Genomic DNA, 16,101 nt, shown 5'->3' on the forward strand with positions numbered 1-16,101 from the left:
ACCAGCTAGGATGACGATTCTTTTCTTATGTGCCCTGAAGAAATTCCTGACCCACAGAATTATGAAAGATAACAACAAAATGGTGGTTCTTTTAGGGCACAATTTTTGGGTCAATTTGTTAGGAAGCAATAGATAACAGGAACCAAACTATTCCCCTATTAAAAAATATTTAGGTTGTGTCCATTTTTTCTTCATTACGAACTATATTTTACATGTACTTTTTGAATATTCAAGAATTTCTCTAGGATAAATTCTCAGAAACATAATTGTTGGATAATAGGGCTATCTTTTCTCTTTGTTTCTCCATCCTCTGTTTTGATAAGTGTTGGCAAATTTCCCTCTACAAAGAGCATATAAAGGTGACCTTTTTCCTTCATTCTCCCAAATATCTTTGATGACTCACTTTATCTTCTGTGTTTTGTTCACTTATGTCTAAATGAAAGAGAACAACTTCTACCCTACCTACAGGACTGTGATTTAGTGATTAAAAGTGAAATCAGAATAACACCTTACAAACAAAATGTTATCTACTGTAATATGGGGACCTTGATCATTTATGGGTGAGACAACTTTGACCTCATTTTTGTCCTTTTCACAAGATAGCCTGTGTCTTCTCATTGTCCTCCCACCCCCACCTGCATACACATGATATGAATATGTATGTATGTCTTATATGTACATATACAAAGATAGATGCAATATGAGTATTTAGCATACCAATTTGAATTAATTTGTGGGAACAATTACCAAAACTTGAATTAAATAAATATATTGTAGGAATTATAGCAGAGAAACCAAGATGGCGGCATAGGTAATCACCTACACATGCTGCCTCTCACAACCACATCAAAATTACAACTAAACGGCAGAACAACTACCACCCAGAACCGTGGGAAATTCCACAACTAGAGAGGTGAAGAAAGCTCATTGAGACCGGTAAGAGGTGTGTAGGTGCGGAAGGTGCTGGCACCTTGATGTGCTATTCTTTAAACCAGGAGGGAGATACAAGCTCCTGCTTGCTCTGAACTCCAGGTCCTGGCAAGACTCTGGGGGACCCAGACACATACGGGGAGAAAGTGGACTGTCTGGCATCGGGACAGGAACACGAGGGTGGCTTAATCTTAGAGGTGCTTGTAGCGACCATTGTTCCTGCATGAGTGCATGGGACGTGGAGAACCAGGGACTTTTCTGGTTCAAGGCAGCCATTGCTGTTTGCTCCACCCTGGTGATTATCAGAGACCCCGCCCCACACAATTTACAACCCCATCCAAGCTGTGTGCATCAGCTTTTGCATATGAATGGCCTGTCCTTTCGCCTAAAACAAACTGTAGCTGGGTCAGAGAGCCCCAGAGATTCCAAAAGAAGGCCCACTACCTGGCAGCAGCAGCAGCTTTGCTTCACATCTGGGACACGTCTGGGCACTTCCAAACCCCATACAAAGAGGAGGAATCTTCAGATGTCTCTGTAGCTCTTGCTGGGCGGCCCCAGACAGTGGCTGACCTTGCACCTCCTTGGAGATCCAAGAGCCAGTGTACCCAGGGAGTGGTCAGAGTGAGACCATAATGGATTACAACTCTTTAAAAAATATATTTATTGATTTCAGAGAGGAAAGGAGAATGAGAGAGAGAAACATCAATGAGAGAGAATCATTGATTGGCTGCCTCCTGCACGCCCCCTACTGGGGATCAAGCCCCAAACCCAGGCACCTGTGCTTGGCTGGAATCGAACCAGGGACCCATCAGTCCAAAGGCCAACGCTCTATCCACTGAGCCAAACAAGCTAGGGCTGGATTACAACTTTTCACATCCATAAGAGACACAATCAAGCAGCAGACGCAATGAGCACCAAAGCCCTACTGAAGCAAGTCCTGCCCCATAAGGGTGCCTCCTGTGCAACAGATCTTCCAGTGCAGACACAGCTGGTCATCACAGCCAACTGGCCTGGAGGTCAATTCCTCCCGTGATACCTACAACAATCAAGGCTTAACTACAACAAGACTATGCACATAGCCCACAAAGGGGTGCACCAAGAGCATCCACCTGCGGTGAGTAGAGAGGCTGAGACACTGGGCCCTATAGGACACCAACCACACAAGGCCATTCTATCAACTCAAGGAGACTTAGCAGCTACCCAGTACAGTGGGGCCTTGACTTACGAGTGTCCCGACTAACGAGTTTTTTGAGATACCAGCTGTCTCTCAGCCAATTTTTTGCATTGAGTTGATAGAGTAATTTGAGTTAATGAGTTCCTTAATGAGCTCCTTAACAAGCTCTGTCTAGGAACAAATTAAACTCGTAAGTCAAGGCCCCACTGTACATAGAAACAAACACAGGGAAGTAGCCAAATGTGGAAACAAAGAAACATGTCACAAATGAAAGAAATGGATGAAAGCAAAATACTGGATATAGAGTTCAAAACCGTGGTTATAAGGCTACTCAAGAGTCTTCGAGAAACCTCTGAGAAATTTAGTGAGATCCTCAAGGATATGAAAAAGGACCAATCAGAAATTAAGCATACACTGACTGAAATAAGTAATAATATATAGAGCTCCAACAACAGACTAGAGGATCGCAAGAATCAAGTCAACGATTTGAAATACGAAGAAACAAAAAACACCCAACCGGAAAAGCAAAAAGAAAAAAGAATCCAAAAATATCAAGATAGTGTAAGGAGCCTCTGGGACAACTTCAAGTGTATCAACATCCGAATTATGGGGGTGACAGAAGAAGAGAGAGAGCAAGATATTGAAACCTATTTGAAGAAATAATGACAGAAAACTTCCCAAACCTGGTGAAAGAAATAGACTTACAAGTACAGGAAGCGCAGAGAACCCCAAACAAGAGGAATCCAAAGCAGACCACAACAAGACACATCATAATTAAAATGCCAAGGGCAAAAGACAAAGGGAGAATTTTTAAAGCAGCAAGAGAAAAACAGTTACCTACAAGGGAGTACCCATACGACTGTCAGCTGATTTCTCAACAGAAACTATGCAGGCCAGAAGGGAATGTCAAGAAATATTCAAAATGATGAATTGCAAGAATCTACAACCAAGATTACTCTACCCAGCAAAGCTATCATTCAGAATTGAAAGTCAGATAAAGGAAAAACTAAAGGAGTTCATCATCACCAAACAAGTATTATATGAAATGCTGACGGGTATTCTCTAAGAAGAGGAAGAAAAAGGTAAAGATAAAAATTATGAGCAACAAAGTGACAACAAATACATATCTATCAACAAGTGAATCTAAAAATGAAGTGAATAAAAAATCTGAAAAACAGAATAAACTGGTGATTATAATAGAATCAGGGGCATAGAAAGGGAGTGGACTGACAATTCTCGGGGCGGGAGGAAGAGAGCGTGGAGGGTGTGGGAAGAGATTGGACAAAAATCTTACACTTATGGACGAGGACAATGGTGAGGGTAAGGGCATCAGGTGGGGTGGGAACTGGATGGAGGGGAGCTATGGGGGGAAAAAGAGGAACATCTGTAATAATCTGAACAATAAAGATTTATTAAAAAAAGAATTATAGCAGAAAATTAAAACTACAACTGTATTTGTCATGTCCTCTAGTGCTTCTGGGAATAAGCTAATTACCAGCTGGTAACATGAAGAGATTTGACTTGTAATACAGAGTATAAACATGGGTCCATTGTAGGAAATTTGTACTTCTTTGGTGGTGGTGGTGGTGGTGGTGGGGGGGGGGTTAATATTTGTTAATATAGATAACTAGAGGCCCGGTGCACAAAAATTTGTGCACTGGCGGTGGGGAGGGGGTTATCCCTCAGCCCCACTTGTGCCCTCTCACAGTCTGGGACCCCTCAGGAGATAACAACCTGCTGGCTTAGGCCTGCTCCCGGGTGGCAGAGGGCAGGCCCAATCCCTAGGTGCCTGCCCCGCAGCCCCTGGTTGGGCTCAGAGCAGGGTCGATTGGGGAGTTGGGGCGCTGCCCCCTGTCATGCACAGAGCAGGGCGGATTGGGAGGTTGCGATGCCACCCCCAGTCACGCTCTGGGTAGGGCCGATTGGGGGGTTGGGACGCTGCCCCCTGTCACACAAGGCAGGGTCGATGGGGAGGTTGCGGTGCCACCCCCTGTCACGCACAGAGCAGGGCTGATCAGGGCTTTGGTGCACTCCCCCCTGTCACATACAGAGCCGGCCGATCAGGGGGTTGGGGTGCTGCCCCCTGTCACGCACAGAGCAGGGCCCATCAGGGGGGTTGGTGCTCCATACCCTGTCACACACAGAGCAGGGCCGATCAAGGGGTTGGGGAGCTCCCCCCTGTCACCCACAGAGCAGGGCTGATCAGGGGGTTGGGGAGATCCCCCCTGCCATGCACAGAGCAAGGTGGATCAGGAAGTTGTGATGCCACCCTCAGTCACGCTCAGGGTAGGGCCGATTGGGGGGTTGGGGCGCCACCCCCTGTCACCCACAGAGCAGGCCCCATGGGGGGGTTGGGGCGCCACACCCTGTCACACACAGAGCAGGGCCAATCAGGGGGTTGGGGAGCTCCCCCCTATCAGGCACAGAGCAGGGCCGATCAGAGGGTTGGGGCGCCTTCCCCTGTCACTAACAGAGCAGGGCGGATAGGGAGGTTGTGACCCTGCCCTCTGTCACACACAGAGCCGCAGGGCGATCATGGGGTTTGGGCACTGCCCCCTGTCACGCTATTCCAGGGGCCAGGAGGCCTCATGGCTCTGCTGATCCTGGTGCCGGGGGGCCTCGCGGCTCTGCTGATCCCGGTGCTGGGAGGCATATTACCCTTTTACTATATAGGATAGAGGCCTGGTGCACGGTTGGGGCCCTGCTGGTTTGCCCTGAAGGGTGCCCTGGATCAGGGTGGGGATCCCGCTTGGGTGCCTCGCCAGCCTGGATGAGGGGATGATGGCTGTTTGCAGCTGATCACACCCCCTTCGGGGTGGGGGTCCCCACTGGGGTGCCTGGCCAACCTGGATGAGGGGATGATGGCTGTTTGCAGCTGGTCATACCCCCTTCAGGGTGGGGGTCCCCACTGGGGTGCCTGGCCAGTCTGGGTGAGGGGCTGAGGGCCGTTTTCAGGCTGGTGGGTGACTGAAGCTCCCAACCTCTCTTTTATTTCTTTTTTCTTTTTTATTCTGGGATTTATTTACCTTCTATGGCTGTCACTGGAGCTGAGAGCCATCTTTAGCTCTGAGGTTCAGCTCCAGCTCTGAGACCTCGGCTGCTGAAAGCAGGTTTCTGGGTTTTCTTTAGCTTTTATATTTACAACATAGTTTCTTAGAGAGCAGCTGAGAGGCCACAGCGGCAGGCGGGGAACCTGGCTTCCTCTGTCACTGGAGCAAATAAGCCTCCCTGTTCGCTTCAGCTGCCTGGCTGCTGGATGCCATCTTGGTTGGCAGTTAATTTGCAGATCGCCCTGATTAGCCAATGGGAAGGGTAGCGAAGTTACGGTTAATTATCATGTTTCTCTTTTATTAGAGAGGATATTTGTCCATACAGAAAAGAGCACTAGAGTCTGAAGCAGAAAATTCAGTTTCTACTATATTTTGAGCAACGACTACATTGTTTAAATGTATATAACTTATGCCCAGCCTGAGTGGCTCAGTGGTTGAGCATTGACCAATGAACCAGGAGGTCACAGTTCGATTCCCGGTTATGGACTCGATCCCCAGTGTGGGGTGTGCAGGAGGCAGCTGATCAATAATTCTCTCTCATCATTGATGTTTCCATCTTTCTCTCCTGCTCCCTTCCTCTCTGAAATCAATTAAAATAGATATATATTAAATGTATATAACTTCTATGCTAGTATTCTGCAAAATTAAAACACCCCATGAAAACTGCTATTACTCTGTTTCACTACTCCTGTCGTGTCCCCACCCCTACAGAGCCAGCAGGTGACTAGGCACAGCTGTTCTTCCTTAGCTCCCTCAATTCTTCAAGAATAATCCAGGCACTATTGTGTTGCATTATCTACCTCCCTCTTCTCTCATTTGATGGGATGGGGTTTTTTATAAGCTGGTATATAGAGGGCCTCAATTAATCTGAAAGATAATCATATCAATTTGAAATTCTAGAGTACATATACTTATGGGAATAGAGGGTTAAGTTTTTCCGAGTTTCATTTCTTAGGCTGGTGCACCTGCATACTCCCTTTGATCCCAAGCAAAGTGATTGAGGATGTGATTCAGCTGTGGACAATGTACATTATACCCAGCAAGCAAGCAGAGCCGTTAAGCATGGTCAGGCCGACCCTACCAGGAGCCAAGACATCATCTCATCACTTAAAAACCAAGAGCAATAGTTGAATTCTGCTGGCCCCCAGGACCAATGCAATTGCATTCCTTTCCCAACCTCACCCTAGTCCATTTCCCCAATATAATCCTGTCCCCTGCACCTTGCTATAAGACAGGTTTTGGATGCTTGTAAGCTCCCTGTCTTCTTGGTTGGCTGGCCTTCTCAATAATCTCGTTATATGATTCAACCCTGCCTTCATTATTGGACATTTCGACAGGCAGCCCAAGTCCCCCACCCCGGGGGTTCCCTGGTAACAATTTCACCTCACAGTACCAGTAGCTGATTAAACATTCAGCGTTGGCACAAATCTTTTCCAGGGATACCATGACCTGCATTGCAAACTTTTAGCATCACGAATCACCAGTTGGTAAAAAATATTTTAAGGAATTAGACAATTTTAGAAGAGAGTAGATTGATCATGGATTTGGAAAAATCTGCAATGGAAATGCATTTGGGAGAGAGTGTGTTTATATTTGGCTGTTGAAGGATGATGTTTGTCATCACAAAACTCAGGAGGATTAACTTCATTTCTGAGATTTGGGGAACTAGAGGTCAGTCTGATCTGAAGAAGAGAAAGTATGTTTTAGGTACTTAAACAGATAGATGTACATATCTGTACATATCTACAGATGACTTTCTTTAGCAAATAGTGGTGGATTGATGTGATGGAGCAACAATACTCTGAGGCTGGGCTGAATAATTAAAACAAAAACCTTACTCTTTAGTGCAGAATTCATTGCAAAATAAGGAGGAGGAGGAGACAGAGGAAGAGGAAAAGAAGAAAATTACCTAACCATCTGTCAATGTTTTGGGAGTGTTTTTTTGGGCAATAGGATCATACACTATCATTCTTCTTAATTATATCACAATAATTTTTCCAAACATAAATATTTTCTACAACATTAGAGTTTTAACTCTTGACTTTGAGAGGTAATTTTTGACTTCAGCAAAGTTGCAAAAGTAGCACAGAGTCCAGGTGTGCTTAGATAACTGTGTGCAATAATCAAAACTGGAAATTAACATTGGCATAATACTATTACCTAGCTACAGACCTTGTTGGAATATCTGTATTTTATTCTATAGTTTTCCCTTTTTCTATTCGAGGATCCAATCCAGGTTCCGACATTGCATCTAATTGTCATATCTCATCTCCAGTATATAATAGTTCCTCAATCTTTCCTAATTTTTTATGACCTTGACACTTTTGAAGAATACTGGTGAATTTTGTAGGACATCCCTCAATTTGAATTTGCCTGATGTTTTCTCATATTTAGAATGTGGTTTTTCATTTTTGGCAAGAATATCACCGAAGCGATATTGTGTCCTCGATCTGTCATGTTAGGAGTTTTATGATGATGCTGTATACTTTGATTACTTGGTTAAGGTGATGTCTGCCAGATGTTTCCACTGTAAAGCTAATAGCTCCCCTTGCTATTAATACATATCTTGGGGAGATCATTTGTCCAATGCAAATTTCTGTTTCTCCTCACCCTTTCACCCACTAGTTTTAGCATCCATTCTTACATATTGCCTGCTACAATTGTTGCTATTTTCCTCATTCTTTCCATATGTATTGTTTTGGAATTTTTCTAAGGTAGATCGTCTCTTCTCCCCAACTTACTAATGCAATCATTTATATTAGTATGGACTCACGAGTATTTATATTGTTATAAACTATGATCCAGTACTATTGTATTTTTGTTGTTCAAGTCTACAACATGATTTAAAAAAATAATTTTTTATTCCTGAAAATATTGCATGTGTCCCTTTTCCCTCACTGACCCCCTCCAGCCTACCCCCTGTCCCTCTTGCTCCAAGCCTTCTACAACATGATTTAAATGGCAGGATAATATTCCAATTACATGTCTGTGCCATGAATTATTGATCGAATTCTTCAATGTTGGACATTTTGATTGTTTCCGATTATTTGATAGTAGTAGTAACGATATCCGATGCACACAAATCTTTGAATGTTTATGTTTTCATAAATTAGTTTTCTAACAGCTGAGTTATTGGATGTTGGAAATGTTTGTATTCGTGGTTTTGTTCCAGGTAGCCGAAACTATCAACAGGTCAACAAGGCAATCACAGTACACACACTCCACCCAGACTACCCAGCTGTGAGCGGAGGCAGTAGTACATTCAGGAGCTCACAGAAAGCCCCTGCCGGCAGAGTAACTTACTACAACTGTCGTGAGCAATACGTAACAATAAAGTTATAGATGTTGAGGAAAAGACTTCCGGTAGGGGCATTTCTATTTCCGTCAGGGTCTTTTCAGCCTTCTCCCTCCACGTCTACATCGCAACCGGAAATATTTGTACCGGTTTAAAGCCACGTCTGTCCTGACCTCAGTCCCGCCCACACACTGTGGAAGTGCTTCCGGGTTCAGGTTGTTCCTCTCGGTATGCCCAGCCCTGCTGCCGGTGCTTAGTTGGAAGCCCGTCTTTCCCGGAAGTGGCCCGGGCCAGTCCTTCGGGGTCCCCATTGCCCCGCTGCTGCTGAGGGCCCCGGGGGCGGCGGCGATGGCGGAGGCGGCGCTGCTGCTGCTGCCAGAGGCAGCGGCTGAATCGGACGCTCGGGAGAGGCTGGCCCTCTGGGATCGGAGACCCGACACCACGGCGCCGCTGACCGACAGGCAGACGGACTCGGTGCTGGAGCTGAAGGCGGCGGCGGAGAACCTGCCCGTGCCGGCCGAGGTGAGGTGCCGGGCGGGGACTGGGCTGAGGGGTTCCTCCGGCGCGCGGGTGGCCCTTGGCTTTGCAGACCCCTGCCCAGGGTCTCTCTTCGCTCCTCCCTGGTCTCGGTGGCGGCTCGGGTGGGCGAGGCCCCTCACAGCCCCGGGCTGTCGGGCCTCACACTCTCCCTTCCCGCGCGGGGACGGCTGCCAGGGCCCCTTGCGGCCGGGGGCGGTTGGCCAGGAGCCTTGCCCTGGGCTTACTGCCCCGGCGTCCCTGATGTCAGCGAGGCATCATTCTGCTGCCCACCATCCCGCAGGAGGAGGGGGCACCGAACTCGAAATGCTTTGCTTCACAACAGCCCCCTGTTGGTACTCGTTTACCGCCTTCGTGAAGAGCGCCGCGTCCTTTCCCACCGGGCCGACCCAAACTCGGCCCTGAGCGACAGTGCCTTCGCGCACAGCGAGGAGTGCAGGGTAGGGGAGGTCCGTGTATTGTACCTAGTAGAAAGCAGTGAAAACCAATTTTCTTGCAAAGCTGGGCCAGTACATTATTCCATAAGGCTGGAGTTTGGTTTCGGTGTCAACGTTTTTAATCGTAATTGCCTTTGGGATAGTATGCTTCTGACTGATAGGGCGATTCAGTTCAGTTAGTTATAATGGCGTTTTATGAATTGTCAGATGTTTGACAACTCCTTTCTAGTTGCGAGGCCAGGTTTCGGAGGGTTATTTTATTAGGGATGATAGTTACTTTTGATGTTGGAAGCATTCTTTTTCATTTTAAGAAAATTGTTGTTACACAAAGGTTGTCACATAATTGGATATTTCTCTGCTTTGTACACAATTATTACTCACCACAGAAAGGCTGCTTAACTTTTTTAAAATTTTTTTATTGATTAAGTTATTACATATGTGTAAGGCTGCTTAACTTTTCACTGGATGGTGGCAAGCATGAAAACCCTCATTTTAACAGAGTAGTAGTAAAAATGCCTCTGATTTAAGTCGAAAGATGTATATTGGTACATGGCTCTTACACTTGGTTATCTGGAAAGTACAAATATCTTTTTATAAAAGATATTTTATATGTGTAGGCATGGATAATGAATGACAGCAGTAAGTCTTTATATATGTTGTCAACTAAAACCAGTAACTGATGGTTAGAGTGATGTTCTTAAACATTAGCCATCCTTTTCTTCAGTCATCTTCTTCAAGGGACTTCTCTGAAGCACTACCTTGAGCTTCCTCTCCCAGTTCTCACTGATAATGGTAAAGCACTGTTCTAGGCTTAGAACACGCCACCGCCCACACACCTCCTATTCCACCCATTTCACCCACTGCAGCCTCTTTCTCTTCTTTAGGAATTTCTGTGACCACAACTTCTGCTGTGGTTAACAGAGAGGCCATTCTGGTACCATCCAATAAAGCAGTTCTTACAATCTTCATTTGATCAGTGCTTCCTTTTTATACCATATTCGCAGAATCTCCAAGCATAGTGTCATAACCACCTTCTGAGGAACTTTGCATAATCTTTTTCAACTATCCACAATCCCTCAACACCTGCATTCTTAGCAATGTTTATTGCAGGAATTTTGAGTGCTTTTTTAAAAAATAATTTCTATACCAATGTTTTTATTTTCATGGATTTAATGAGTCCAAGGCTGGAATGCACTGAAGCAGGGCACAACCCCTTCCCAGAGTAATGTCTTCTTCAACAGCAGCTTGTGCAGCATTGAGGGCATGTTACTCTCTTTCTTTTCATTCATTTCCACATCACTTGTGCCAGCAGACTTCAGCACAGCTACTCCATCTGTGAGTTTTGCCAGACATTCATTTAGTTTTTCCTTTTCATATTCCTTTTCGGATATCTAACTGTTGGATGATTTCTTGAATATGTTTTAAAATTTGAGCCATGTCACCTTTTCCTTTCAAGAGCATGGCATCATCTTTGGTCACAGTGACCTCTCCAATCTTTCCTAACATGAGGCTGAACATTTTCAAAATTTAGGATTAATTCTTCTTCTCCAAACACTGCACCACCAGTAGCAATAGCCATGTCTTTAAGCTGGTTCTTTCTATTGTCACCAAAACCTGGATCTTTGACTGCTACAACCAGAAGATGAACTTTTAGCCTAGTCAAAATGAGTGTACTTAGAGCTTCTCCATCAACATCTTCGGCAATTATGACCAGGGCTTACGGTGAGCATTGGCAGTTTCAAGAGCAGGTACAATGGACTGAACTCTGCAAATTTTCTTTCCACTCAATTGAACATAGGCATCTTTGAATTCACATTTCTTTCTTTTTTTTTTTTTTAATATATTTTATTGATTTTTTACAGAGAGGAAGGGAGAGGGATAGAGAGCCAGAAACATCGATGAGAGAGAAACTTCGATGAGCTGCCTCCTGCACGCCCCCCACTGGGGATATGCCCGCAACCAAGGTACATGCCCTTGACTGGAATCGAACCTGGGACCCTTGAGTCCGCAGGCCGACGCTCTATCCACTGAGCCAAACCGGTTCTGGCGGAATTCACATTACTGACCTTTTGATGTATTAATGAAGTATGGAGAAATAGGAGAAATATAACCTCGATCAAATTTCCATGCCTTCAGTAATTTCTAATTCATCATTCAGTGTTTTTCCATCCTTTACTGTGATGATGCTGTTTCTTTCAACCTTTTTCATTGCATCAGAAATGATGTTGCCAATTTCTTTGTTTCCATTTGCAGAAATCATAGCAACCTGAGCAATTTCTTCAAGGGTTGTCACAGGTTTAGACTGTTTCCTAAGTTCAGCAATTACAGCATCAACAGCTAACATCACACCTGATTCCCACTGGATTAGCACCTTTGCTAATTTTCTCAAAGCTTTCCTTGGCAGCAGAGTGTGCCAATACAGTAGCAGTATTGGTGCCTCTTCATTTTTATTATTGGCAACATCTTGAACAAATTTAGTGCCAATATTTTTGTATTTATCTTTTAAGTCAATGGACTTTGCAATGATCACACCATCTTTTGTTACTTTGGGACTTCCCTAACTCTGTCCAGTCAGTAATCACTGTTCTTCCCTTTGGTCCCATAGTAACAGCTACAGCATCAGTTAAAAGGTCTACACCTTACAGCAGGGGTGGGGAACCTTTTTTCTGCAAAGGACCATTTGTATACTTATAACATCACTTGAGGGCCATACAAAATTATCAGTTTAAAAATTAACATGCTATATTTGGTTAAACACTTGATTAACTCACCCCTAATGCCTTGGCAGGGCCAGACCTAATGATTTCGGCCCACGGACTGGACATTTCCCACCCCTGCCTTAAAGCATTAAGGCTAAAGTATCTGTATCAAAATTTATGTCTTTGGCATAAGCCCAAGTACGATAAGGAGCCAGTGCCCTAATCTGACAAAGGACTTCATGTAATTGAAGCATTTCTGTGGGGTTAGCAACAGGGCATGTGAGCAGTGAGGCAGGCTGTGGCAAGTGAGGATGAAAGCATTATTTTTATACTAGAGGCCTGATGCACCAAGATTTGTGCAAGAATGGGCCTTCACTCTGGCCAGATCCGCCTTTCCGCCTTCCCACACTGCTCAGAGGCCCAGAGCGGGGTGTCCCACCTGTGTCCCGCCCTGCCCCCTGCTGCTTGGAGCCTGTGTATGCAAATTAACGCGCCATCTTTGTTTTATTAGTTTGCATACCCACTCCTGATTGGCTGGTGGGTGGCACGAAGGTACGGCCAATTTGCATCTTTCTCTTTTATTAGTGTAGATGATTTGGAATTGTGTCCAAAGGCAGATTAAATCTCTAGAGACTTAAACTTTTTTTTCTGCCCTCAAACTTTAGAGGTTAAGAACTCTGATTTGAACGTTGCTTCACTTTTATTATTTCATGCTTTGCCATAAAATAGAGATGTTCTTTCTTGGGTTTCTCTGTCCACCTCTAGGATGCTATGCTGGAAGTGGATTTGAAATAAATGAGGAAGTAGGTGGAAGTTTCTTTGGGTTGAAGATCAAAGTCTTTTATGCTTTGTAAATATTCTAGTTGGTCTGATTTGGCCTGATACTGAAGCAAGATGGACATCACAGCAGGAGTGGGGGTATTTCATAAGAAATATAACCCAATTTGTTTTTATTGTCATGGGTCATAAACTTTTATTTCTTATTCTCATTGAATTTAACACATTGTTTGCGGGTAGTTTTTATCGCGCGCTAACAGGTGGCGCGGGCCATTTTTGCAGTTGAATAGATTGATTACCGTTATACCTGGAAGTACATACATAATTCACCATTGTATGTGTTAGAGACCCAAATTTTGTCCTTTGGAATTCGTATATCTGCATGTTAGCATCCCTTTAGAGCAATAAAAAAGTATAAAAATAAACGTATTTATACGTTACCCGCGTTCTACTGCTAGTCTATAAAAAACGTATTAATACGTGTTTCGCACTCTACTACCAGTCAACGTAAAACGTATAAATACGTTTCCTGCATACAATGTGTTAAAGGAAAGGGTTTTGAGCGAAGTAAATGGAATCTTCATTTTCACCCCATTCTTTCACATTTATGTAATATAATACCTATCATTAGCCTTATGTAGTCATTGAACATATATACTCTGGGCTAAGAATTGAGGATAGAAAGATAAGTCAAGATCCCTAGCTAGCTTCATGTTGCTGACATAATTGTGATGATCATGAGCATTTATAAAAGAACAAGAAGGGTAATTTCAGATGATGATCCATGACATAAGGAAAAAACCAGGCTGGTATGACACTAGGGATGAGGTGTGCCTTAGGCAAGGAAGGAAGGCCTTTCTAAGAGAGTAACAGTCTAAGATGAGAACTCATGATGGAAAACAAGAAGCTAGTCTTGCAAAGATAAGTATTAAGTGTAATATTTAAGCTGGAGGAAAAAGTAATGCAGTCATGGGTAGGGGATGAGCTTGACAAGTTCCAGCATTCAGTGAGGGTCTTCTGGTATGTGCAGAATGAAATAACCTGCTATTTACCCAACCTGGAATCTTTAAGGGGGAAGTTCTTATTGCTCTTCAGCCCTCTATAGCCTCATTTCCCTTTACTAAAGTGTTTATATGTCTGGTGGGAAGACTTGGAGTTGAGTTTTTTCTCCCTTTTACGCCATTACCACTCTTTTAACAGTGGTGCTGAAAAAGAATGCCTCGCCCTAACCGGTTTGGCTCAGTGGATAGAGCGTCGGCCTGCGGACTGAAGGGTCCCGGGTTCGATTCCGGTCAAGGGCATGTACCTTGGTTGCGGGCACATCCCCAGTAGGGAGTATGCAGGAGGCAGCTGATCTATGTTTCTAACTCTCTATCCCTCTCCCTTCCTCTCTGTAAAAAAATCAATAATATATATAAAAACAAAACAAAAAAACTACAATTATAAAAAAAAAAGAAAAAAAGAAAAAGAAAAAGAATGCCTCAATTTTTATTCTGTCCAAACAGTATATCTCTAAAGGATTTTCCATAGTGTTTCACAATTTTCATGAGATAAATTACATCCTGAACAGCTGGAACTAGGCAAGTTAGTTGAATAGCAAGAGTCCAGCTAACTCTTAGCAAATATCATAAAGCCATTAACTTCTTTAGAAAATAGCTTTCTCTTTTATGAAGGAGAACTAGTCTTATCTTGGAAAGGAGTTATACCTTTTTATTTAGTGTTAGATAAGGGAATTTGTGGTGGAAAATTTTCAGGAGAATATTACAGTAGGTGGACTGGTTTCTTGTAGCCAGGGCATTTTTTTTCTTTCAGTAGGGAGGGCCATTTTCTTTTCTGCTGGACTTAGTAATTCTTTTTCTTTTTTAAGTATATTTTTATTGATTTCAGAGAGAAGAAGGGAGAGGGAGAGAGAGATATAAACATCATTGATAAGAGAGAATCATTGATTGGTTGCCTCCTGCACACCATACACTGGGGATTGGGCCCGCAACCCAGGCCTGTGTCCAGACGGGGAATGGAACTGTGACCTCTTGTTCATGAGTTGAAGCTCAGCCACTGAGCCATACTGGCCAGACCAGACTTAGTAATTCTTGATAAAAGACTAAAATAATTTGCCCTGAAATTTACTTCTAATTTAGTGTTACAGTTGTTTTCCTAAAGCCTGTGGAACCTTAGACATGATGTTTAACTTTTCTGAGCCCTTTTAAAAAATATATATTTTTAAATTGATTTCAGAGAAGAAGGGAGAGGGAGAGAGATAGAAACATCAATAGCAAGAATCACCGATTGGCTGCCTCCTGCACACCCCACACTGGGGATTGAGCCCATAACCCGGGTATGTGCCCTGACGGAATCAAACCGTTACCTCCTGGTTCATAGGTCAACGCTCAGCCACTGAGCCATGCCGGCCGGGCTGTTTTATTCTTTATGATAGCTCTTGTAAGTTGTAATAAGGAAATGAAATCATGTAAGTAAAGTGTACATGGCAAGCTACCTGCTAATATTTTTCATGTGCTTTTCCCCTCCAAATGTTTAATACCTAAAAAAATAGATTAGAATCTTATGATCCTGAACTAGTACAAATGCCACTCAGACCAAAGGTAAGAAAAGAAGAGATTAGTACCTCAAAGAAGGCTCTAAGACTCAATCTTTATCTTTTCAATGATTTGTTGCGAACAAAGACAGTAACATCAGGTTTCATTTAGGGAATAAATTGATTAGAGTGTTTATAAAAGTGACATTCTCTAACTCAGAACTGTGCAAGAAGTAAAGTTTGGGAGAGTAAGGTGTATTTGCTTGCTCTTTCCTAGACCTGTTCAGTTGGTCAGGCAAGGCTTGATGGTTTATTGTAATTAATATTTAATATGTTAGTGTCTCTATTTGCATAAACTAGACAATAATATTCTATGACTACCCATCAGGAAGCTAGATCTGTGCTCTTCTCTCTCTGGTGGTAAATGTCTGCTCCTTTTGGAAGCCAGGGCAGGTGAGTCAGTGACGTTCAGTCATCTCCACTTCAGGAGTGAGTGAGAGGTCAGACAGGAAAGTTTGTGACACCACCACCCTACTTCCTGATTTGCTATTCTGTTCCAGGTGCTTTGAGAAAAGAAGATAGTTTGGTAAAAGTGCCTAATAGGAGACTTTCTCATATGCTATTTTCCCCTTTTTATTGAATTTATTGGAGTGACACTGGTTAAAAAAA

At 43.6% G+C, this 16,101-nt stretch overlaps 1 protein-coding gene and 1 pseudogene across 7 annotated transcripts in view; one reads left to right on the top strand and one right to left on the bottom strand.

Annotated features, from left to right (window-relative positions):
- Positions 1 to 8,659: 8,659 nt before the first annotated feature.
- The window catches only part of COG3 (component of oligomeric golgi complex 3), a 90,066-nt gene continuing 82,624 nt past the window's right edge, over positions 8,660 to 16,101 (top strand). For 2 of the 7 annotated variants that reach the window (XR_004965737.1, XM_036297159.1), the window contains exon 1: positions 8,664 to 8,971. Coding sequence is in view for 5 of the 7 variants with exons in the window: in XM_036297159.1 (XP_036153052.1) it covers positions 8,798 to 8,971 (174 nt within the window). In the remaining 2 variants the exon portion in view is untranslated. Of the gene's footprint in view, positions 8,972 to 16,101 lie in introns of all 7 variants that reach the window. The other 5 variants (XR_004965736.1, XM_036297160.1, XM_036297157.1 and 2 more) reach the window with 4 other exon arrangements.
- On the bottom strand, positions 10,204 to 11,767 carry LOC118649656 (annotated as a pseudogene).

This window comes from Myotis myotis, unplaced genomic scaffold (assembly GCF_014108235.1).
Source record: "Myotis myotis isolate mMyoMyo1 unplaced genomic scaffold, mMyoMyo1.p scaffold_m19_p_3, whole genome shotgun sequence".
NCBI lineage: Eukaryota > Metazoa > Chordata > Mammalia > Chiroptera > Vespertilionidae > Myotis > Myotis myotis.